This window comes from Rhizophagus irregularis, chromosome 5, assembly GCF_026210795.1.
Source record: "Rhizophagus irregularis chromosome 5, complete sequence".
NCBI lineage: Eukaryota > Fungi > Glomeromycota > Glomeromycetes > Glomerales > Glomeraceae > Rhizophagus > Rhizophagus irregularis.
Window position 1 is genome coordinate 3,225,613 of NC_089433.1, and position 24,064 is coordinate 3,249,676.

Genomic DNA, 24,064 nt, shown 5'->3' on the forward strand with positions numbered 1-24,064 from the left:
TTTATTAATTTACTTATTATTATTTATATTAAATTAGATATTGCTAACATTTTAACTATAAAATCGATAAAGACCCCTGGTACATGTTTAAAGAAAAAAATGATTGAGTAAGCACTATGATTAATATTATGCAAATTATTAATTTTGAATTAATATAAATAATTATTTATTCAGAATTTTGTTAGCAAAAAGCCATAAAATTTTTTATGATACTTCGCTAAATACAAGAGAAACTACCCTATTAAATATATACCAAAATTTTTTAATGGCTGGAATGAAATTCCACCACTGTATAAAAGGAATGCCTAGACAAAAATCCCAAAGAAATAAAGATTTCGAATTTGGTAAATTTTGATTAAATTTTAATAAATTTAATTATTATTTTTTACTATCGCAATTTTTTTGTTATTATTACAGAAGTATTACATAATGCTATTGATCATTTATATTTAGTATTATGTAAAACTGATGCATCAAGTAGATATTCCTTTAATATAAATAAAAAAGAATTTATGTGGTTAGTGTTGTTATAATTTAAATTTATTTTTATCATAAATATTAACTTCATATTTTTTATTATTTAACAATAAGGCTCGGTGCTAATGCTTTTTATTACATTTTAAACAAAAAACAAAGCTATCATAAGTACTTTCACATTTTAAAAAATTTCTTGAAAACTCCCAGTTAGATAATTTAAATCATATAGTAGATTGTAAGTTATCATTAATTTTTAATAAAATAACATTTTAAGTTTTGGTATTGTTTAATATTATTTCTTTTTTATTTATTTAAATGAAATAATCTTATGATATTAATTAATTAGTAATACAATAGTGAAATTATAAAAAATTATAAATCCATATTATATACAATATTAGTATGATATCTTGATTGTAATTTAATAGAACTAGTACAATTATCCATTTTTTTAAGTTCACCTTTTACATCAATTGGAATAAAAAAAGATTTTATACCAATCAATAAACTTTTTTTAACAAAATCAAAAAGTTTATTTAAAGAAACTTTGTCATTTTCAAAGGATTCTTTATGAACACAAGAAATATGTGTTGCAAGAATTTGTCTACAATAATCTTCAGTAATAATTTTATCTAATAGGTTTTCAAATTCTTCTAATCCGATACTTCTAAAAAAGATTGTTAAATAATAATTTACTAAAACAAAATAAACTAATATAAAAACTTCAAAACCGCATACCTAAAATGAATTTCAAGGTCCTGAGCTTTCTTTACTATAATACTCTTGTAATTATATCTAAAATCTGAAAATTTTCCTCTGCAAATATTGATATAATCTTTAAGTTGATCAGGATTAATTGTAGGATCTATTGTTTTTAGTAATACTTCTAATAAATTATCCGAAGGGTTCCTGACTCTAAGAAAAAGTAATTTTAGCTCATCTATCAGAATCTTGCTAAATTCTCCCTTTATTAGAAAATTATTAAAAAGTCAATTACAAAAAGTTTAAAAATATTAAAATTTGCAAATTTCTTTCTTTACCTTGTCCATCTTTATATAAAAAGTACGATCATACAATGTATAACAAAGATGTGTGATATGAATTTTTATTCACGGGCTGAGACTTTGGTAGTACAAAAGTTTTTTTAGATTTTTTGGGACAGATGAAATTGGTAATTCGTCCAACCTATTTTCTTTTTTATTTTTAACAAGACGCTTCATTGTTCATTGTTGTATTGTATTTTGTTAGGATCTGGGCTTATTTTGAAATATTTTGGTTTCAAAAAGTATTACTTCAAAAAAATTATTTTTTCGTTTTCTTTAATGAAATAATATCCATTTGTTGAAATTGACCGATATAAATTCAAACAACATAAAATTATGTGCATAAAAATTTTGTTTAAAGTCTACCCGCTAAAAGTGTTTATTTACAATTCATAAATAAAAATTTAAATTATTCCAATTATCGTATGCTTTTCAAAGTCAAAATCTTCTATATCAGGACCATTGATAAAATTTCTGTGCAAAGCTTATTTCGAAGCTTTGTGAACGATATGTAAGAAATATGTGATATATCAAAATGATATACAATTATCATTGGTTGATCCATGATTGTGTAATCTGTATAACCAGCGTGTAACCTATAAGATCTTTTTAGTTTGTTTTTTTCCTCACATTCTTTATAGGCGTATTCTCTCTTTATTAAGAACTTTTAGGCGAAAACTTGTAAGTTTAAAACTTATCTCGTTTCTTAATTCTACAAAGTTTAGATCGAGTTTAATTTTTTCTCTTTCTTAGATAGTTTTTCACTTTCTTGTAAGTCAATTAACGCGTTTATTATTCTTATTTTTTTATTTTTTAAACATGTTTTATTACTCTTATTTCCTAACTAAACCACGTTGATTTATTGCAGGCGGGTTCTAACTTCCCATTTTCTCCTCCCTTTCTTTGCTTTCTTATTTCATTCTTAGGTGTAATAACGTTATTGTTGTTATTTTTCACTTTCTTGTAGACGGGTCCTAACTTTACATTTCCTCTTTGTAAGTCAATTAACGTGTTTTATTATTTTTTTAACATGAATTTTGTTACTCTTATTTCACTAAACCACATTCAATTTTGCACTTTCTAACTTTCCATTCTTTTTTTTGCTTTTTTAGGCGACTTTCCTTCATGCCTTTCCCTTTCTCTTAATACCCATTCTTCTTACTTTCACCTTCCTTACTTTATGTTTCAAAAGGAAATTAAAGACGTTAGAAACAAAACGGGTAGATTTGCAAGGTTTCCTTGCGAAATTTTTTTTTTTTTCAATTAGAACGAATTTCTTTAAGCAAGTTCTTTTAGGCGATATCATAAGATTCCTTTCAAACGAAGAATCTGTAATAATGGTAAATTTTATTAATATATTTGGGTTTTTTTTTATGGAGAGCAATTTTCTTTAGGTTTTCATTCTTAGATGTAATAACGTTATTGTTGATATTTTTCACTTTCTAGTAGACGGGTCCTAACTTACATTTCCTCCTTGTAAGTCAATTAACGCGTTTTATTATTTTTTTAACATGAGTTGTTACTCTTATTTCATTAAACCACATTCAGTTTTGCACTTTCTTCTAACTTTCCATTCTTTCTTTGCTTTCTTAGGGGACTTTCCAATTTCTTTAAGCAAGTTCTTTTAGGCGATATCATAAGATTCCTTTCAAACGAAGAATCTGTAATAATGGTAAATTTTATTTGTATATTTGGGCTTTTTTTATGGAGAGCAATTTTCTTTAGGTTTTCATTCTTAGGTGCAATAATGTTATTGTTGATAGAATTGATATTTTTTACTTCTTAGTTTTTTTTAGATGAAATGGGATTTTGTTTAATTATTTTAATTATGTATATTAATATAATTATGAACAAATAAAAATAACAAGTACATTATTTCAATAAATTAGTTTTGATTTTTATATCATATATATAGTATATAGTATTGTATACATATAAGTAAATATAAAATTATAATATAATTAGTATATTATTTAAATACATTTATAATATTTAAAATATATTCATACGAGTTTCAATTTATATGATATATATATTGTTTATATATAATTACTATATTATATATCACATTAAAAATATATATTAATTATGTATTAATTATATATATATTATATTATTTTAAATATAACAAATATATTGTATCAATATTGTTAATATAATATTTATAATATTTAAAATATATTCTTAAGAGTCTCAATTTTATATTATTTATTTATTATTCATATATAATTATTATATAACAAATATATATATAATATATTAATAAATATATTTTAAATATATATATACTAAACATTAAATATATATATACTATATATTTAATATATGTTAAATATATTATATATATATTATAAATATATTATATATATATATTGAATATACAAATACTATATCCTAAATATATATATATAATATATTAATTATATAGTATTTATATATTTAATATTAAGTATTTATATATTAAATATATTATTTCAAATATAACAAATATATTGTATTAATATTGTTAATATATATTTATATATTTAAAATATATTCTTATGAGTCTCAATTTCATATTATTTATTTATTAAATATATATAATTATAATATTATAAAAATATTGTAAAAATATTTTAAAAAATCAGAGATTTCAGCAAAGAAGGAAAACTCGACAGATCTTATATTAGATATTGCCAGTATATCTCGTTATCACCATATTACTGACTCCCAATTCAAAAAGATCTTCACAGCTTCAACTCTTAGGCAACAAAACAATATTGCAAAGGAATATGGTTTACAAACTAGATTGCCAATTCTTGATCAACTTCAACGTGAATGATACTTGCAGTCACCACAAGATATTTATCACATAATAGCCGGGCAAACATTAAAACTACTAAAAGTAACAATTTCCATGTTATCTCCAGAAGTTGAAAGAAATTTTATTAGTGTCTGGAAATCATTTGAATACCCTCGTCAATGGTCAAAGCTTCCAAATCCTATTAGTCATATCGAAACTTTTATGATGTCTGATCGACTTCGATTGGGAATGGTAAAGCCATTTATTTTAAATAGATCGCTGACCATTAATTGTTTAAAGCCACAAGAAATAGAAAAACTACAAGAGCGAACAAACATGAATCGCAATCAAGTAATTTCTAATATTATTAAGTGCTGGGCAACTGTAGCTAAATATTCCCAGTTGGCATTTAAGATTTCGTTAACAAAGGATGACTATATAGAGCTTGAAAATTATTTGAATAAAGAACGAAAAGCATTGATTGAGGTAAAATTTATAGTTGTTACAAAAAAAAAAATATTATAAATTTCAATTTTATTAGGCCTTTGAAACCAAAAAAGAATAAATTCCTTACATTTGGGTAATTTGGATTCAGTTCTACTAACTATGACTATGTTATACTTATTTATACTTATTACAGTTATCCGATGAATTCGTGGATCTCCCTAACCTTCACGCTAATTACCATTTATTGCGACATGCAAGAATATTCAGTACTCTTACAAATACGGCAGTCAGAATAAAAGAAATGGTCCATCATATCTTTAAAAACATAGTTCCACATACAAATTTCAAGAATATTGAATTAGACTTATTAAAACGGTATACAACTAAACCTTACAATCTATTCGGTATTTTGTAGATGGTGGAATTGATCCTTAAAATTTACGATCTAGTGTTGAATTTATGAATTTATCTCAAAATTCTGATAGCTTATTCAAAGATTGGTTTATTATGGAAAATTCAGAAATGAATAACGAAAAACTAGAAGGTAATATTAATTTCTTTATATAGTTAAAGTATATACATTCTAACATTTTTTATTAGTATGTTTACAATCTAGTGAGTTTCGGAATATAGTATTAAGAAAGCCAGCATCAATTCGCAACACGAATATTGGAATTAATACAATTTCGTTTCATTCTGATTTGGCTCTTGCATATAAAAGTTTTGGATATCACGCATCATTGATTAATAAGGCTTGTAATTTTTACGAATATGTATCTTACATCCAAGTTGTGCAAAATGTCGAAATCCAATGTCATTTGAATAAGGGCGATATAGTGACGATTAAAGAGGTTGATTATGGGGAAAGTTATGCGGTTATCAAAGGTATTTTTAAACACCAGAACAATGATGGATATTATTATCCATTTATTTATGTCGATTGGTTTGAAGATACCTATAAGAAACACAACAAATTGGATTGTCCAATCTTCGTCCTTCGTCACGATGATTATTATTGCAAGATATTTCCATTGACGGTCATAGATAAAGTTCAGAAGGCGTATTTTGTACATGATTGTAACGCAAGATGCAAGGAATCTGATCATTTTCTGGAAAATAATCATTATTTAAAAAACGAATTTTTTTTCGCAGCTGTTTAATTAATACAGGTAATAGTATAATAATAAATAATGAGATTATTTTTTGTTTATTTCGTACCATGATCAAATTAACACTTAAGTTCGTTCATTTTTTATATTTTAAATTTGTTATACTTTCGGAGAACATTAATTATTTAATATTACTTATAGAATATATATTTACAATGCGAAGAATACATGAATTTACTTTACATTTAACGTATATTTACTACAACTTTATTACATAGCACCTTTGTATTATCTATATGTTTACTTTAAATTAGCAATACTGTATATTTACTTTTACATTTCCTATATAGTTGCTTCATAACTACTGTATCACTTCTATACATTTGTCTATATTAAATATTTAATATCGCGTTGAAAATAACATAAAGTAGCCGTACGCCTACTATGTAAGTGGTGGCAATATGGATACTACAAAGCCCCGATTTCATGGGTTTCAGTAAAGAATTTAACTAATTTTAATAAGTCACGTGGGGTGCGCACATGCGCACAAATTTTAAACCCATAATAATAATAATAATAATAATAATATATAATATATAATATATAATATATATGAATGAATATGAATATGAATTATGATATGGTTGGCATTCGCAAAGTGAAATCATGATAGACCTGGCGCAGATGCATTATGCATTGCACAATTTAAAATTATCAGTTATTTATACGGGCTAATCTAAACGTCTCGAATTTTTGAAGAGAGATACTGTATAAAGCCAAATGTAATTAGACTAATTCGATAGAAAAAGAAGAAACAGTCCATGTGTTTATTGACAATACAAATAATTAGATATTGAAAACAGTTTGAAGAACTATTATTCTGGTTTATGCTAATCATATAGTTTCTATACCAAGTTTGTAAGTCTTTATTAAAGACAATAAAGAAATAAAATAAAATAAAAATTCCGTGTATATTAAATTGCATTAAATTAACTGCGCCTCAAAATTCTCCATGAACAAATTATAAAAGTTAAAATCAGTTAAGCAAGCTTGTTACATATAGAATAAGCATAAACATGAATAAAGATATACTATAGATGCAGAATAAATGATGTATAGATGCGGAATAAATGATATATAGATGCAGAATAAAAAATATACAGATGCGGAATAAAAATATATAGATAGTTACAGAATGAAAAAATTAAAATTAACATAAATAATATTTAATTCATTTAGCCCTCTTCTCGAAAATGATTCCATTATTACTTGGGAGTGCTACAGGACCTAACCTGAATTTATCCTCAATTTTACCACTTTCTGTACGGATATTATAATTTAAAATAGCATTATGCATAAAAAATTTAATTTCATTTATAGCAAGAAATCTTCCAGGGCACCTAAATAATTTATGATATTTAATTAGATTGATATTTTATATTTGTTTCAAAAATAATTAAGTTGAATATTATTCTTACATATGTTTACCACCTCCAAATGTCAGGAAATTTCTACCAACTTTTGATGCTGGAACGTTATGTCTATGTGGTTCAAATGATGTTGGATTTGGACCTTGTAGTGATTCATCATGATAAGTATCGTAAGAATAAATATCAACTACATGACCTTTTGGTACTTGCAATCCATTAGAAAATGTGTGATCTTTTAATACCCAATGTGGAAGTGCAGCTACATCTCCGGTAAATCTTAATGATTCTCTAATAAAACTATCTAAATTTTTCATTTCTTTAAGTGATTCAAATGGAAGTATACCATTTTCATCAGTCTTTTTATGAATTTCCAATTGTTCTTCATACAATTCTTGCATATACTCAGGTCGAGATGCTAAATCCACAACAACATTTGCACAAGCTCTTGATGTTGAATGAATTGAAGCAAAAATAAATATGCTTAAATTACTTGCCAATGCAGTATAATTAATATTATTGGGGTCAAAACTTTTTTGTTCCATAAAATCTTGAAGTAAATCAGTAGGTCGCTTCCATGAATCACCATATTTTTGTTTCTCTCTTAAACGCTTATCAACTTGATGTTTAACATGTTTAATAAGCGTATTTACATGTCTAGTTACCGGATTATACAACCCTAATCTTATTGGAATACGTTTAACAAAATCTTGAAGACCCGGAAAAATTAAATCAAAAATTGGAGGAATTAAAAAAAATACTGCTATATCTTTTGTAAATTCCGCGAAAGTGCTTATAACATCATCATATTCTGATTCCTCCTAAGAAATAAAAAATCAGAAAGAAAATTTTAAAATTTTAACATATTTTTTTAAACAAAATCTCACAATATTACTTACTTCACCAATAAAAACATTTGCGATAGAAGCTGAAATAATTTTTGTTATCGCAGAATAAATATTATAAATTACTTTTTGATCATTACAATCACCAATGTGTTTTTGAGTGGCCAAATAAAGTGATTTTTGTATGCGTTCAGTATATAAATTCAATTTATTTGAAATAGATGATCCTCTAATCATTTTTCCATAAGATCTTAGATCGCCAAAATTATCAATACTCGTATACATGACATCACCAGGTATCATTTTTCTAAACAGTACCCCAAAATCAAACACGTCACTTCTTGAGAGTACTTCATGCGTATATTCTTTTCCTATAAGTATGGTATAATATTAATTCCGCATCACTGAAATGTTAAATCAAAAAATACGGATAACTACTTTACCAACAAACGTAATTGTTCGACCCCATATATATAAACTAAACATTTCACCATACTAATACAGTAATTTAAAAAAAAGTTTATATTAATGAAGTAAATAAATTTAATGCGCTATTTTACCAACCTCTTTTCTGCATTGACCAAGGAATTTTTCACAATTAAACGTATATCTAAACGTATGTCCAATAATTGGAATTTTATAACGAACGAGTGGTGGCATATTCTAATGAAAAGAAAATTTTTTTAAGAAAAGGAGCGTTTCCAGTAAAATTTTATTTATAGTAATATTAGTATTAGTTAATATATTACCAATTTTGGATCACGCGGATGCTTTAAAATATAGAGCGTTGTCAATAAAATAAATCCTAAAACAATGGTTTGAAACATTTGAAAAAAAGATTGATTAAAAGCTTGTTTTAAAAAAAAACAAAGGGTAAAAAAGCCAAAATTTAAATTTATAATTTTTGGATACTTTCCATGATATATATTGTATAAAGATCGATGCAATATGATTTCAATTTTGCAGTCTATCATTCGGCACAATTAGGCCTTGCCAATTTAAAAGTTCGTTTAACATGATCCCCCAAATTTTATGAATTATTAAATTGATGGAAATATTATATTCCGGATACGGAATATTTCATGGTGCAGCCGTGAAAATCATGATATTGCATGTGAATAATCATAGTAATTTATTTGAATTATTTAAACGGGACCGAACATGGGTTTAAAAGTAAAGATCATATATTTAATATTGTACTGAGAAAAAAATTAATATTTTAATACATTCACATATGTATTTAGTTAAATAAGAAAAAAAAAGAATTTTCGTTAAGTGTTATGGCAAGTAGTGCTTCGATTCGTTTACGGATTGATCCCGGATTGTCAGATTTCGGATAACTTAAAATATATCCGAAACCAGTGATCGGAATTTAACAATTAAAGGCTTGTTCCGATAGTAGCATTGCGCATATAATGGTAGGACCGAAATGATTTTCATTAAATAATAATTTTGAAGCACTAATGAAACATGAAACATTCCTAATTTGCCGATCATTGCCGATCATTAAATTTATACGCGGTAAATAATAAATTTTAATAAATAGATATATGAAATTTATTAAAACAAATTAAAATAAAAGTAAAAATATTAAATCCAAAAAGATTTTTACAGAAAATGTGTTAAAATATAAATAACGTGTAAAAAAATACAAAATGAATTAAAATAAACCCACTATGACGTATCACTAAATCTTGACGCGTCCATCTCTAAATTATCACCTCCTTGATTTTGTTGTTTTATTTCTATTGTCAGGCACCGTCTACTAAATTGAACCATATAAAACTGTAAATAAACATTTTATGTTAAAATTTTGTATGTTAATAAATACAGTAGATAAATTTAATACGTACAATCACATTTTCTTAATTTTTTGAAATTTTTACATGCATATCTTTTTGATGCGTTATGAAGAAATTCAAAATTACATTAATTTCCTTATCACCAACCACGAAAAGAGCTGGGAAGGGCGGAAGATTTTTAAAGAAATATGAGCTTAAGTAATTAGTTAAATCTGTTACGGGTGTCTTTTATCAAGTGTTTTACATATTTAAACAGATGATTATTTACTATTTATTTATGTATAAGTTTTCAAAATTTATATAATTTTGAAAACAAAATGAAAATGTAATAATATTTTTTAATAAATTGAAATAACTCCTTGAATATTATTACTTTTTAGTTAATTGTTTTGATAACTCAAGCGATAAAAATGATGATACTATACATTTTGTCCCAATGGAAAAATAAATCATTTCGGAATCTCCGTATTGAGAGGATCATTCTGATACGATGATTATCTCCTTGATATTTAAAACACATCAAATAATTCGATAGATTTTTTTGTGCCGAAATGATGATCATATCCTGGAATGCATTAGATCATTAACAATCAAAATTTGTACGTTTTTATGGGTTAGTTAGTGCATTTTTATGGTTTAGATTTTGCATTTTAATCTAACCATAATCCAAATTGGGAAAAAAAGGTCTCAGATAATTTTATATATATGTTAAAAAGTATAGCAAAACTAGGAACCCATTAATAAAAATAAAAGTATAGCAAAACTAACGTTTTTTAGATTTTTTTTTGATTGAAAAGGAAATAATTTCCCATTTTTGATTTACCCTTTTCTCTTTTCGTAAAAATCTTTTATTTTTTTGTTAAAAAAAAAATCAACAAAAATTTATAAAAATAAAAAAGGAAATGGTTTTCCTTTTTTGATTGATCTTTTTTCTCTTTTTATAAAAAAAACACTTTTTTTCGTTGAAAAAAATTCAAAAAAATAATTTATAAAAATAAAAAAGGAAATGGCCTTCCTTTTTTGATTTATCTTTTTCTCTTTTTTTTCATAAAAAACGCTTTTTTCGTTGAAAAAAAACCAATAAAAAATAATTTATAAAAATAAAAAAGGAAATGGCCTTCCTTTTTTGATTGATCTTTTTCTCTTTTCATAAAAAAAACATTTTTTTCGTTGAAAAAATAAAAAAAATAAAATATTTATAAAAATAAAAAAGGAAATGGACTTCCTTTTTTGATTTATTTTTTCTCTTTTCTAAAAATTTTGAAATAAAAATTCAAAAAAGTATTTATGATTTATTTAATCGTCCTTATTGTTTTATAATGCAATGAAATAAATCAAATAGCAGCTCCCCTGCTAATAAATCAATTTCTTGATTTAATATACTAATAAAATTCCTGTCGATCGGTAACGTTTAGTTTACCCCGTATAAATAATTTTTGAATGGATAATTAGATCGGACAATTTGATCGGCAGATTTTAAAAATTAGATTTTCAATTAAATTTTCTTTTAAAAAATTAAAAAATTTATATGATGCATTTCTTTTTCCGGTTTTTATTTTTTGAAACGTGTGTAATACCGTATTAAGTGATGTACCACGCATGAGTTGCATATGCTATATCATTATATCATTACAAATTTATACTGATATCCCCCGATTTTTTAATATAAATAGCTCTGGTTCTCATATGAATCACGAATTAACTATAAGAACAAAAAATGTTTGCTTTAATATTTTTCGCTATTACATTTGGTTTTATTATTAATTTCATTCGTAAATTTAATAAAAAAACCTGAAGGTCTTGAGAATATTCCATATATTTCATTTATTTCTTTATTAAAAATATTGTGGGCTTATTTCCAACAAAAAAATTACGATGAAGTTGAAGATTTAGTTCAAGAACTTATAGGAGGTCATCATGATATTTATTTGGTAATGTCACATGATACGCTAATTTTTCTCTTATTTACAATTATATAATTATATTTACTTTTATTAGAGTCAGTTCGGCATTGTTCTCAACAATCCTGAATACGCTAAAATTTTATTAACTGAATCAGGTGATTTGTTTTTTTTAATGTTGAAACATAACAAAAACTTTCCTTTAAATAATTAAATTACTTTTTAGAGGATGTTGCTATCAAGTACTATTCAAAAACTGATAATGTTTTTTTTGATAAATTTTTCGGATGTGGTTTATCATTAACTAATGGAGACGTGCGTAATCTCGACTTCGATTTTTATAACTTAATTTTGTTGATTCCTAAGTAAAATCGTTAATACTTAAGTAAAATTAACAGAAATGGAGATCTACTAGAAAATTAGCGGATTCTGCATTAAATCTTGCTTCACATCAATATCCAGAGGTTGTTGGTGAAATTACAATGGATCTTTTTACTTTCATGAACCCAAATTTAAATCGACCAATTAATATAATCGAACCTATGCGACGTATTTCAATTGAAGCATTGGGAAAATTTGCCTTTGGATATAAGTTTGGGGTAAGGGTTGGAAAATATTTTTGTATATTTTTTTTATAATTATTATTTAACTTATTAAAAAAAATTATTTTAGTGTTTAGAGTCTCAAGAAGTTCCTCGTCTCATAAGTGTTTATGAATATATTGTTTCAGTTCTTGGATCTCCTTTCCGTCGTGTATTTCCATGGATAAGTGAATTACCTTTAGAATCTAACAAAAAATACTTGGATGCTATTAAAGAATTTGATGGATTCATTAATGATATTATAGAGACGAAAAGAAATGAGATGAAGAAAGATTCTTATAATGGTCATGATTTATTAACGAGCATGATAAAACAAGGAGAAATTAATATTGATAAACATCAATTGAGAGATGAGATAGCGACCTTTTTTACTGCAGGACATGACAGTAAGTAATTTAAAACTGCGCGTTATCTGTTATAGTGCGTATTAGGACATAAAGTTTTTCGGGAACAGAAAATTATATCCATGAATTACGAAGATCTTTATTTAAAACTTTTTAAAAAATTTTTTTAGCCACTACAACGGCATTGAGTGTTTCGCTTTATTTTCTTGCAAAATATCCAGTAAGTAGTAGAATTTGCGGTTGATTTTTCAAAATTTACATCTTTTTATTAATCTTTTTGTAATTCAAAATGAATAGGAAATGCAAGAAAAAGCACGAGCAGAAGTAATCCGTATTCTTGGTAACGAACCAATTATACCAAGTTTAGATCAATTAAAGGTACTATTAAATCATTACAATCATTTATTTGTTCCCACATTTCACGATTTTATTGTATTTCATCCAAAATCATATATATTAATTATATACTGTATGTCTGTATATAACTATATATATATTAGGAATTGAAATATGTCAATGCAATTATTAAAGAAACTTTACGAACCCATCCACCGACACCAATATTAACTGTTAGAAGATTAAAGAAGCCAATTAAGGTTGGCTCCTACATTTTACCAATAAACTCTACATGTATGATAAATACTTGGAAAATTCATCGTGATCCAAAATATTGGGAAAATCCTAATCAATACAACCCTGAAAGATTCTTATCAAGTGACGAAAAAAGAGACAAATTTGCTTGGATTCCTTTTTCTGCTGGTCCAAGAAATTGGTATATATAGCAAATACTTTTTTTTTTACAAATATAAAATAATTTTATCATATTTTAAATTTTAAATTTTTCTTAAAACATTTTTATAGTGTCGGACAAAATCTCACTTTATTACAACAAAGAGTTGTTCTTTCAATGTTCCGTAAGTAAAGTATATTTGTATTGTTTTATTTTGTTCATAGTTAAGTTATTTAATATCATTTCTATTAAAGTGCTCAGATATAAATGGGTCCTTCCTGAAAATAACGTTAACAAGGACAAAATATTATTAAGGTCTCATTTTTTACTAACTCCCATTGATATAAAACTTGTGTTTACTGAAAGAATTAATGAATAAGTTATTAGGATTATTCTCAGAGATGATAATTATGTATAATTTTGTAAAAATGAATCTAGTTATCCACTTGCCTCAACATACACAATTATCTTTGTTGAACCTTGATGCAATAACAATACTACTTTAAAGAGTCGAATTTGAAGAGCAATAATTTCATTTATTATTTATTTATTTTATTTATTTTAAATTTTCTTGTAATACTATCTATATTCGATTTACATAAATTTTATTATTATAATTGACTCTTTAAGAGTGAAAGGTCATTTTAACTTGAGTCTTCTATAAAAACTTAATTATAAGACAAATTTTGGGCAGTAGTTTACATTATGGCTTTGTTTACCTGAAGGCCAATTGAAATTAATTTAGTAGGACGTCTTTGACCCTTGAAACAATGTAAAAATTATTAAAATTATTAAAATAAATTTGGCTCAATTCTTCTTTTCAATAATCAAGGCCAATACTAATCGAAAAAAAATATGATAAGCCTTTTCGGTCATTAAACCATACATATTCTATTAATTTTTAGATATCTGATAAATGTTCCTTTGCTGAAAAAATGTCATTTTTAATGAATTACAACAATATTGGAAACAGTAATTAATATGTATTTTTATTAAGTCAACAAAAATTTATCTTCAATTTTCTCGAATTTTCTAAAGTATTATAATAATCGTGTTGTAACGGGCTTTAATTTTCTCAAAAAGTGGAGAATTTTTTTTGATTAGCGGGTTAGGTATTAGAGTCTAAAAAAAAGATCTGCAAATATCCAATCATGTGATTAATGAAATTTAATTATTGTACAGTACAGGGAGGCGATGTATTCAATCCGATGGATAATCTGATCAATCCGTAATCCGCATTTTTACGGATATACACAGTATGATCTCATTTATCTTTTATGTCTACTTTTTTCCTACATCCATTTTGGTCAAATGTCCTCACCAGGTTTCACGGCTTCCTACAAAATCAAGTTTCGTGAAATTTCCAGAAAAACGAAATATAACTAACACTTTGCAAGTTCATAGTAGGATTTAGCGGAAATGTAACTCGAAACGTATTCCATACACGGGCGAACGTATTAAATTAAATTATTATTATAGATTTACATGGTGCTTTTGTAGACCATACAGTTGGATTAACAGCAGAAAAAATATTTGATATGTAGACCAAATCAAACCATATCCCATTGGCCTAAATTAGATGTTCATCGTTGATATGATAGCCTTAAGGCATTATTAGAATGGGTCGATAATTTAGATGATTTGGAACATGGTAGAGTTTGGTCTACAACAGTTGCAATTTCTTCGATTTTAATATGAAATAAAGATATAATGTGAAAATTACGCACAATCCTAATGAGCATGTAATAATATCCCATGTTTACTAATGGGCGCCCGTGATTTTTCATAGAAATATCAGGTGTATTTCATTTTACAAAAGATCACTTACTCTAATGAAAACAGATATCATAATGTGCTTTTGAGACATTTTATAACTTTTAGTTACTGAAAAATCTGTTTTAAACTTGGATAAAGGAAAAATAATAAGACATAAGAAAAAATAGTAATAATTAAAATAACTATAAAATAGTCTACTTTTTTATCACGGGCGTTAGTTCAAAACGTGTCGCATGAATATCATGATTTTTACGGCGCAGCCGTGAAAATCATTGATAATCCACGATTGACTATGATAAATTATAATTAACAAAATGGAGACAAATTTAGATTGTAACACTAAAAATTTTAGCAAAATACCAAATCTATTTATTTTATAATATGACGAATTTAGAATGTCATCAATAAATAATAAATTTATGATAAACTATCTCTATTATATCTCCGATAAATTAAAATTACAATAATAATCAAATGGAGACAAATTTAGTTTGTAACACTAAAAATTTTACAAATCTATTTATTTTATAATATGACGATAATCTCTATTATATCTCCGATAAATTAAAATTACAATAATAATCAAATGGAGACAAATTTAGTTTGTAACACTAAAAATTTTACAAATCTATTTATTTTATAATATGACGATAAACTATCTCTATTATATCTCCGATAAATTATAATTAACAAAATGGAGACAAATTTAGTTTGTAACACTAAAAATTTTAGCAAAATACCAAATCTATTTATTTCATAATATGACGAATTTAGAATGTCATCAATAAATAATAAATTTATGATAAACTAGCTGTAGCCCGTCGCGCTGCGCCGGACGGATGAATAAGCCAATCAGCATTTAGATTTTGAGGAGTTGACATCTTTGTTCTCTCAGTGCTGCAGCGAAGGCGTGTTTTAGGTTTTTAATTTCTTTTTTACTATTTATTTTATTTTATTTCTATTTCATCTTTTTGCTTTACCTTCAACTTTGTAATTCTGGCCGGAATTATGTGATCGTTGGAAAATATTCCCTCTACTGTGTATCAACTAGCTCTAGATAATTTAATATAAATGAGATCATACTGTGTATCAACTAGCTCTAGATAATTTAATTTAAATGATGAAAATCTCTATCTATAAAAAGATAAAAAGTCAACAGCAATTAAAATAACCACAATTCTTAAACTTTGAATATACGAAATTGTTTTTTTTTTCTCTTAAAAATGTATCAAGCGATCATTTTGGGATCCCTTCTGTTTATAACGCTTTACATTTTAAAGCGTAAGCGTGAACCAGAATTGGTAAGATAATTGATTTAAACAGAATTTTATCGCTTTTTCTCCTTTTTCTCAATTTTATTTTATTTTATTTTCTTAGACCATGCCGCCACTTGTTTCTTACAAATTCCCAATTATTGGCCATACTTTTGATTTTTTTTTAAATCCCGAAAAATTTCTTAAACAATGTAGAGAAGAAGTTCGTATATCAACGAATTTTTTTTTTTTTTTGGCGTAAAAATTCAATTAACGTTAATTATTAATTATATATAATAGTATGGTGATATCTTTTGTCTATATATATGGGGTCAAGTGAGAGTATTTGTTGGTATAGAGATTGCTCGTATTTTTTTTTGCATAAATATAAAATATTTTATATATTCTAATTTATAAATTCTTTTTAATTACTGCACAAACTTGTAGGAAAAGAACATTTTGGTGAAGTATATTCAAGAGATGATGTGTTTGATGTTTTAAAAGCATTCAACAAACGATTTCCGATAGATGTATTATGTCCAGATTTGCTGAAAGTTTCACCAGTTGCACCAAAAACACTTAAAGACACGATCTTTAGCAAATTAAAACTTTATTCTGATCGTATGCAAAAAAGGGTTTATTTATCAACTCAAAAACATTTTGGAGATTGTGATGAATCAAAAATTTTTTATAATCTATTTGAAATTGTAACAAAAATTATTTCTGATCCTATTGCAAATATTATTATTGGTGAAGTAAGTATAGATACTTTTTTTTTTATGATACTAGTTAATTTTGAAAGAAAAAAGTTTTAAAAGAAAATTACTTCTTTTATAGGAGGAATCACAACATGAAGAAGTTTTAAATTCATTTGCAAACTTTATAATAGATAGCATGATATTTTTAACTATTCCACCATTTCTTGATATAATTTATCCAGGACTTCAAGAATATGTTAATCGTATTCAGATAAGATTAGGATTATATAATCCAGCAGTTAAACATCGAAAACCACTCCTTAAACATATAGAAAAGCAAGTATGTAAACGTTTACAAGAGAAAGAAAAATATGGTGACTCTTGGAAACGTCCTGATGATCATCTTCAAGATCTAATGGAAGAACATGATCCTAATAATATTAGTTGTCCGTATCTTTTAGACAGAATATATCTAATCATTTTTGCATCAATTCATACAACGGCAATAGCCATTACAAATGTTATTTTAAGTTTAGCATCAAGACCCGAGTACATGCAAGAATTATATGAAGAACAATTAAAAGTTCATAAAGAAACGAATGTAAATGGTATAATTCCATTTGAAGCTCTTAGTGATATGAAAAAATTAGATAGTTTTATTAGAGAAACATTAAGATTAAGTGTAAATGTTGCGGGAATTGACCATCTCGTAAAGAAAGATTATACGTTCTCTAATGGATTGCAAATACCAAAAAATTGTATAACTAGTATTTATATTGATGATGTTTATCGAGATGAACCAAAATCATTTGAACCATTCAGACATTTAGATATAAATGTAGCATCAAAAGTCACTAAAAATTTTTTGACATTTGGAAATGGTAAACACACGTGAGTATATTTATGTATATATGTATTGTAGTACAGTAAGTCAACAACTCAGTTATTATTAAATTATTTAGATGCCCTGGAAGACAACTTGCTGTAAATAATATTAAATTTTTTATGCATAACGTTATCTTAAAATATAATTTTCGTACAGTAAGTAGTAAAATTGAAGAAAGCAGAGGAACGGGTTTTACGGCATTACCAGTTGAAACAAGTACTGCTGGTGTGATTTTTGAAAAGAGGGTTTAAGTTAAATTTTATGCAAACTAAAATCCATTTTATTTTGCAAATTCTACTATGATACTTAACAAATTATCAATAATTTTTATTTATATATAAATTAATATATAAACTTCTTAATAAATTTTTAAAATTTTAGTTTTATGCACCAGAAAATTTCTGTAAAGCTCAAAATATTGCTTAATTTGAGATAAACTAAAATCCATTTTATTTTGCAAAATCTTCTATTATACTCAACAATAATTTTGTAAATAACAGATAATATTACTTGAGATTTATGTTATCACGTGATCATAAATGATCGACAAATTTATTATTTTCAGTTTTACTATCTACATGAAACTCTAGTTTAGATACCCTATATGTTAATTATGACTTTAGTTAAAACTTGTTGTATTTATATTCTTAATCAATGATTATTTTTATTTTTTTGTGATTTGATTTTTTCTATTTTTTTCTTAAAGGTTGATTTTGAGTTTTGGACGAAACTTCAAGCCATTCCAATGAATCTTGATGATCTTTATAACAACTTTTGCAAAGCTTATGATTGTGCTTGTTTTTACTTTTACAACCATAAATGTTGCAATATGAATTATAATCCAAAAAAGTGCAAGTAACGTGTTCACATCAGAATACAATCCGAATTTAAATAGCAATTACTACTTCAATTAATGCTTAGTACTTTAAGTTGCTTTGGAAGTATTGTATATGTGATATAAATAGCGACTTTAATAAGAATATATCAATATCTTATATGGAAATCTCTTTTATTTGCATCAATAATATTTTAAACAAAATAAAATTATTTGCATTTTGTAAAAAATATTGTATTATAAGTATTATTAAATAGTAATTAATAAGTCAATACTATTAAATAATCTGATGCTCTCTTAAAATTTATTTATTGATACGTATTACTATTGCGATGCTTTATAATAAGTATCAAGTGTTTTAATTATTAATATCTTATTTGTCTAATTTATAAATTCATTATTATTGTTCAAGCGTTTATTTCTTTTTTTTGAGACGCGGATAAGTAAATGGTAATGATCTTTTATCGAATTTGTTGATGTAATCATTTAATTTCAAAAAATTTTTATGATTAACGAGAAATTCATTTTCTAATTTCAAGTATTCATTTTTTAAATCTGGCTTACTTTTAGGTCAAGTTTGCTAAAACTAATTGTAGTTTTCAGATTATTAAAAAATCTTTCTAAAGATTTAATGGCGTTATAGAATTCAAATCTAAAATCGGATTCCATATAAAGTTCACAATTTTTGTCAATAATGTGTTTCTCAAGATTATCTTTATCAATTGATAATTTGTCATAACAAAATATACAAAAGTCATGAAAGTGTTGTGGGTATCGGCATATAATTAACCGCAACCCATGATCATAACTATAATAAATCCAGTAAAATTGATTTTATATCTGTGATTTTTAGCTATGTGATATGACAAATAAATATGTATAAAGTCTAATTACTATTTACTAGTAAGAAGTGAATTTATTAATTAATATGGTTTTTAACAGATTATGATGCTATTAATTGTTCAAAGAGACTAATGTTGATGATCAAATTTCGAAAATTCAAGAAGGATTTTGATAAAAGCGGCAATTTTATTAATAACAAAATAATTAATATATTAATAGTGAAAGCAAGCATAATAATCATCGCGATTTTAAATAATTGCTGATCAATGTATTGATTAACGTTTTTATTAATTAGGCGTTGATTAATGCAAAATAGAGTTGTTCAACTAACGCTACATGAATCAATGTAATCAACATTAACCTGGATCAACGTAATCATGTGACTAGAACAATGACTGGATTAACGTGATAAGATTAGTATAGTTTTATGTCTTGCGATAATAAATCTTCGTTTTATTGATCATAAACAATACATATTTTGCATACAATACAAACTATTATTACATAAATATTTTCGCTATAATACTTTTACTTTATACAAATAATGAAATGTAATTATTATTCACTACCCTTATCGCTATCAGTATTCTCAATATTGTCATTTTCTTCTAAATAATACCTCATTTCATCTTCATTATTGTAATTTTCATTTTCAACATCATTTAAATCAATCTCCTGATCGTTAAAAAATTCTATATCACGTTCATCATTATCAGCACAATTAATTGTATTATTTTCCGAAGGTTCTTTACCTTCAAGCTAATTTAATATATATGTATAATTATTATTAAATTTAAAAGTATCAAATTGAATAAAAAAAATTACCCATTTCTGTACAATTGGATTAGAATCCCATTGGTTCATTCGCTCCTGTACTTTTGAGGATAAAATTTCAATTGATCGTAAGTTAGATCTAAAAACATTAATGCTACTATAACACCAAATTTAACATTATTTTCGTTTTGTAACTCTTCTTTATTAAAAGCTCTTTGTAAGATAACTTCAATAATACATGGTGATTTTTGATCGCTATCGTCTATCTTCTTCCAAAGATCGTGCCTTGCTTTTATAATTCTTTCAGACTTTTTCCACTGTACAATCTCTGTAGGGCTAGCAAACTGATCAAGCTTGTAAGAAAACAAATTAAAGATGTTATAAATAGCATCTTTTATTTTTCGAACATAAAAACTCCTATGGTTTCGAAAATATTCTAACATCTAGTATATATAGATAAATAAATTCAAAAGGTCAGATACTCTTATATTATTATATAATAAATGAAATAAAACTAATAGACGAAATAAAAAACATACAATTGAATGCATAGCCTTCCACAAATTATTCCATTCATTTGAATTGACAAGCTCCTGCATCTTCTGAGGGAAATCCGCTTGAACTTGTAATTTAAAAGCCTGTTCAACTTCTGTATCTGATGGGTTCTTGTTTACTTGAAACAATTTATGGCAAGCTGTTGTCATCGGAGCCTATCAATGTAGATGAGTTAAATTATTAAAGGTTAACGTTAACAAAAAATTTCAATTGAAAGTCCATTTCGATACTAACATCCCACCACATGTGCTTCGTATCTCTTCTTTTCAAATATTGTTTTGTTTGTTGAGTCATCATAGTTGGTCCTGATGTTAAGGTTGTAAGAATATTTTGCAAAAGTTTTTAATTCTCAAGAACTTCACGTTTTAATTCCTCATTACTCTTTTGCAAATTATCAATTGTTATACGTTGCGCCAGCTGCTCTTCAAGTACCTTTTCAAGAGTAGATTGAATGCTTGAATTAAGTTTGAAATCTAATTAGTAATACAAGAAGAAAAAAAAATTAATATTATAATTTTAACGTCATAATTTGCATACGATAATAATTGCTAAAAAAACTTACGTTTTGTTAATAAATTGTTCTGTCCTGATTCTTCTGGTTTCTTACGCTTGATACCTTTATTTCAAATTATTCATCATGTTAGAAAATTAGAAAATTTTATAAAATAAAATAATAAAATTAGAAAAATAGAAATTAAAGGTGATATTTACTTGATATTCCTGATTTGATAGCTTCGGATGTAGATGATGGCAATAGGGAATTAGAAATGCCTTTTACTGATTCTGATAAAACAAATCTCGTAGATTGATGTTGAGATTTGTCTGATACTGATCGGCTTTCTGTTATTCTTGCAGATGGTTTGGCTGAACTAACGTGAGTACTACCTGTATTAAATTCAATTGGATTATGTAATTCCAATTGTTCATTTGACCTTTGAATCTGTTATTAAATAATATTTTAGTAATAAATAATAAGGTAAATAAACTAGCAAAAAACATACTGGTTTTTTAGTGTTAGTTAAATTAACTTCAACATCTGGTAGTTGTATATATGGAAGTGGCAAATTTTGTGGTATCGTATTCTGCGATGTGGATGTTTGTGTAGATACAACACCATCCTTCTGTTTTTTAGTGATAACATTAGAGTTCCTAGTCTGTAATTTAAAGATAAACAATATTAAATAAATATATAATTTATCACAAATAATTTTAATAAAGTTTACCGTAGATAGGCGAGATGATTTTTTAGTTGAAGACTTGTTAAACATGTCTCTAAGAGATAAAGGTGATTCAGAAGTAGGTTTATCCACTATACTGGTAGTATTATCAGTTTTTTTCTTTCTACCGCGTCGTAAATTTGGAGATGTCATTATAAAGTTTCTATTAATTATTAAATTATTAAAAATATTGTTACTTTTCTTTTTTTTTTACTTTAAATTGAAAAAAGAAAAAGAAAAAAAAATGTAAGACGTGTAAAATATTTAAGTATTTATACAATTGATCATCAGTTCATCAATAAATTAATAATTATAATTTTCTGACAAATTTAGAAAATAAAACAATTACAACAATCATTACGTACATTTTGTTATATTCAATAAAACTTAAAGTGTATTGTTACATTTTACCTTTTACACCATAGTGTATTGTCGCAATTTACTATTTACTCCACGGTATACTGTCACATTTTACTTTTTACACCCATTAATAGTTTTCTGCTTCTAATTAATAATTATAATCAATATTGTAGTTCGAAAATTTTTAACTTAATAGAAAATGTTTACTTGCCCATTTCAACAATGTCAAAGAACCTTTTCACGTCGACCTGCACTTCGTGAACATACAAAAACACATCAAGGTCAGGCCTATTGGGAAATATTAAACAGAATTACGGAAAATTCTCATAATATTGTGGAAGATATAAGAGTTGATTATTCTGACGAAAATATAACATTTGAGATGGTATTTTTTTAAAAATTTTTTATTTGTGATGTATTTTTTTTTTTTTGATATGATCACAAATGTAATGTAACTTATATTAATTATTTGTACAACGATTTAATATTATAAAAGGAAGATGAACATGAAGATAATTTTACCGTAAACGAAATTTATGCCATAGATGAACATGATGTAGATGAATATGATGTAGATGAACGTGATGTAGATAATACTAACGAAATATTAGAATTTGAAGTTGAAGAAGAACCCAATTTTGAACATATCAACAATTATATCTTACGGATTCCTGAAATAACCTATCAAATAACTTCAATTGATACAAGATCCGTTTCAGATCATAGTGTTCCTCAATTTCCTGATACTGCTTATGCTGAATTTATGAAACTTGTATCAACACATCACTTTTCTAATTCAGCTGGAAACGATATATTAAAGTGGTTTCGAAGACATTATCTCTGAGAAAATGTAATTTTACCAGCAAATACTACACAAGGACGTGAGTTTGTTAATTCTATGAATATAGAACATTTATTATATCTCAAAACAAAAATATTAGAATATGAAAATGAAGAGTATTATCTTCATCATCGTCCCATTTTTGATGCTGTTAAAGAACTTTTATCCAATGCTGATATTCTGAAACACTGTCAATGGGATTTTTTACCAGAATATATTGTTAATAATGATGATGGTCATCATGAACGTGTATATGGAGAACAATGGTCTGGGATGTGGTGGGAACGTATCCAAAATTTACTTGGAACGAGTGTGAAAAAGGTTTTATCCATAATTTTATATTCTGATGCCATCACACTGGACCATCTTGGTAAAAGTTCAGAACATCCTGTTTATTTATCATTGGAAAATATTCCCAATTGGCGTAGAAATAAATGTGATGCAAAAGCTTTGCTGGGTTTTTTACCTAAATTAAAACAAATTCACAATCGCAAAGATAATAAAAAAAGTTTTGCAT

At 25.7% G+C, this 24,064-nt stretch overlaps 6 protein-coding genes across 6 annotated transcripts; 3 read left to right on the forward strand and 3 right to left on the reverse strand.

Moving 5' to 3' along the window:
• Positions 1-849: 849 nt before the first annotated feature.
• OCT59_025233 (uncharacterized protein) lies at positions 850-1,526 on the reverse strand (the record flags this gene model as incomplete). Its single annotated transcript, XM_066137082.1, has 3 exons — positions 850-1,144; positions 1,216-1,442; positions 1,518-1,526. The coding sequence occupies 3 exons, from the start codon at positions 1,524-1,526 to the stop codon at positions 850-852; spliced, it is 531 nt and encodes a 176-aa protein (XP_065991957.1).
• Positions 1,527-4,416: 2,890 nt separating this feature from the next.
• Positions 4,417-5,382, forward strand: OCT59_025234 (uncharacterized protein; the record flags this gene model as incomplete). The annotated part of the gene is made up of 4 exons (XM_066137088.1): positions 4,417-4,788; positions 4,943-5,124; positions 5,199-5,293; positions 5,366-5,382. The coding sequence occupies 4 exons, from the start codon at positions 4,417-4,419 to the stop codon at positions 5,380-5,382; spliced, it is 666 nt and encodes a 221-aa protein (XP_065991958.1).
• A 1,707-nt stretch (positions 5,383-7,089) lies between these two features.
• On the reverse strand, positions 7,090-8,957 carry OCT59_025235 (uncharacterized protein; the record flags this gene model as incomplete). The annotated part of the gene is made up of 6 exons (XM_025312187.2): positions 7,090-7,258; positions 7,337-8,106; positions 8,185-8,501; positions 8,574-8,625; positions 8,695-8,793; positions 8,880-8,957. 6 exons carry the CDS (start codon positions 8,955-8,957, stop codon positions 7,090-7,092), a joined length of 1,485 nt encoding a protein of 494 aa, XP_025164388.2.
• A 2,692-nt stretch (positions 8,958-11,649) lies between these two features.
• OCT59_025236 (uncharacterized protein) lies at positions 11,650-14,136 on the forward strand (the record flags this gene model as incomplete). The annotated part of the gene is made up of 11 exons (XM_066137098.1): positions 11,650-11,704; positions 11,814-11,863; positions 11,931-11,991; positions 12,060-12,148; positions 12,232-12,432; positions 12,506-12,821; positions 12,950-12,999; positions 13,077-13,157; positions 13,280-13,551; positions 13,641-13,693; positions 13,764-14,136. 11 exons carry the CDS (start codon positions 11,650-11,652, stop codon positions 13,886-13,888), a joined length of 1,353 nt encoding a protein of 450 aa, XP_065991959.1. The 3' UTR covers positions 13,889-14,136.
• Positions 14,137-16,508: 2,372 nt separating this feature from the next.
• OCT59_025237 (uncharacterized protein) lies at positions 16,509-18,373 on the forward strand (the record flags this gene model as incomplete). The annotated part of the gene is made up of 6 exons (XM_025333014.2): positions 16,509-16,586; positions 16,663-16,761; positions 16,839-16,890; positions 16,986-17,293; positions 17,376-18,127; positions 18,199-18,373. The coding sequence occupies 6 exons, from the start codon at positions 16,509-16,511 to the stop codon at positions 18,371-18,373; spliced, it is 1,464 nt and encodes a 487-aa protein (XP_025164142.2).
• A 1,985-nt stretch (positions 18,374-20,358) lies between these two features.
• Positions 20,359-22,499, reverse strand: OCT59_025238 (uncharacterized protein; the record flags this gene model as incomplete). The annotated part of the gene is made up of 10 exons (XM_066137111.1): positions 20,359-20,559; positions 20,626-20,675; positions 20,741-20,927; positions 21,114-21,284; positions 21,364-21,434; positions 21,510-21,602; positions 21,692-21,745; positions 21,841-22,069; positions 22,131-22,283; positions 22,353-22,499. 10 exons carry the CDS (start codon positions 22,497-22,499, stop codon positions 20,359-20,361), a joined length of 1,356 nt encoding a protein of 451 aa, XP_065991960.1.
• Positions 22,500-24,064: the final 1,565 nt, after the last annotated feature.